The sequence below is a fragment of the Haplochromis burtoni genome, unplaced genomic scaffold (assembly GCF_018398535.1).
Source record: "Haplochromis burtoni strain Fernald_Lab_line unplaced genomic scaffold, NCSU_Asbu1 Contig_2855, whole genome shotgun sequence".
NCBI lineage: Eukaryota > Metazoa > Chordata > Actinopteri > Cichliformes > Cichlidae > Haplochromis > Haplochromis burtoni.
This window is the reverse complement of record NW_024585216.1, coordinates 5,026-6,265: the sequence shown is the minus strand read 5'-3', so window position 1 is coordinate 6,265 and position 1,240 is coordinate 5,026. Positions and strand designations below refer to the sequence as shown.

Genomic DNA, 1,240 nt, shown 5'->3' with positions numbered 1-1,240 from the left:
AAAAAAAATTGAAAAAAATTGTATTGTTCGATACATATGCGTACCGAACCGAAAGCACTGTATCGAACGGTTCAATATCGATACGAATATCGTTGCACCCCTACTTTTTATATTTATTTACTGAAATAATCAGATTTCATCGTTCTTTTTCCTCAATTGAGTTGATTTTTTTTTTTTAGCAAATCTAAACTAATTACATTGTTCCTTAAGAACAGAATTTCATTTTCATCTTTGGTAAAAGATGGTGAAAGAATTCACCATTCCCAGGACTGACCTACCTATACATTGCGGTTCATGAGACCATTTCCCACGTTCACAGGTACTGGTTGCCCACCAACCCTCCACTACAGGTTTATATCCGTTATCACAGGAATAAGTGATCGTGGTTCTGTCAGAGTAAGTCTCTTGTCTGGGGAGAAAGTTACCATGAACCAGTCTGGGAGGATCACAACCCTGTGCTGATGTACAATAAAGAAAAGTGTTTAAAATCCCACATAAGTCTCACATTTACAAACTATAACAGAATTGAATCTTCTTACCTTGAAGCAATCCAGGAAACAAAACGAGGACAAATCCAAGAGTCCTGAGACACATTTTGCAGCAATGAAAGCACGATGTGAAGGCAGAGTAAAGAGCCGTGTTCTGCTGGACGAGTTAATAATTGTTGGGAATTTCCCCCAAAGAACTAAGAAGTCAGGACACAGTAAACATTGCGCTGAGTAACTCTGGCTCTGGTCCATATTTCTTAGACATATGTTGTATAAATAAACTATTGCTGTCAATAGATTAAAAAAAAAAACAAACCCTAATTAATCTCACAATTTTCTGTAATTAATCACGATTAATGGCATGTACTTGATCAACAGCCTGGTTGCATATACATTTTTTTCCAACTTTATATTTAAGCTTGTAACTGACATTTATGCAATATAATGAAGTAAATGCAGAATAAACACAAAGAATGTATGCTTAAATTCAAAGAGGATTTGTGTAGTTTTCTTCAATCTTTTAGCACAGGTTCTCTGCTGTGAAATATACCTTAAAAAAACTATGTACTAATAAGTAAGTATACACTAATATTTTAAGCTGGAGGTGCTTCGGTGAAAAGAAAATTCCTTCTTGCACAACGTGCATAATACTTTATGTTGGTCGATTGTTCCATCTTGTTATGTTTTAAATACTCAAATTTCCCATTGAGAGGGCCAATGTGCGTTTATCATTTTCCATATTGAGTTGATTG

General features: G+C 35.0%; 1 protein-coding gene across 1 annotated transcript in view; it reads right to left on the bottom strand.

Annotated features, from left to right (window-relative positions):
• LOC102312322 (complement factor H-related protein 1) overlaps positions 1–681 on the bottom strand; it is a gene marked incomplete in the record, with an annotated part of 3,077 nt that extends 2,396 nt beyond the window's left edge. The window contains 2 exon segments of the mRNA XM_014331501.2: positions 279–458; positions 540–681. Of these exon segments, the coding sequence (XP_014186987.1) occupies positions 279–458; positions 540–594 (235 nt within the window).
• Between the last annotated feature and the right edge of the window lie 559 nt (positions 682–1,240).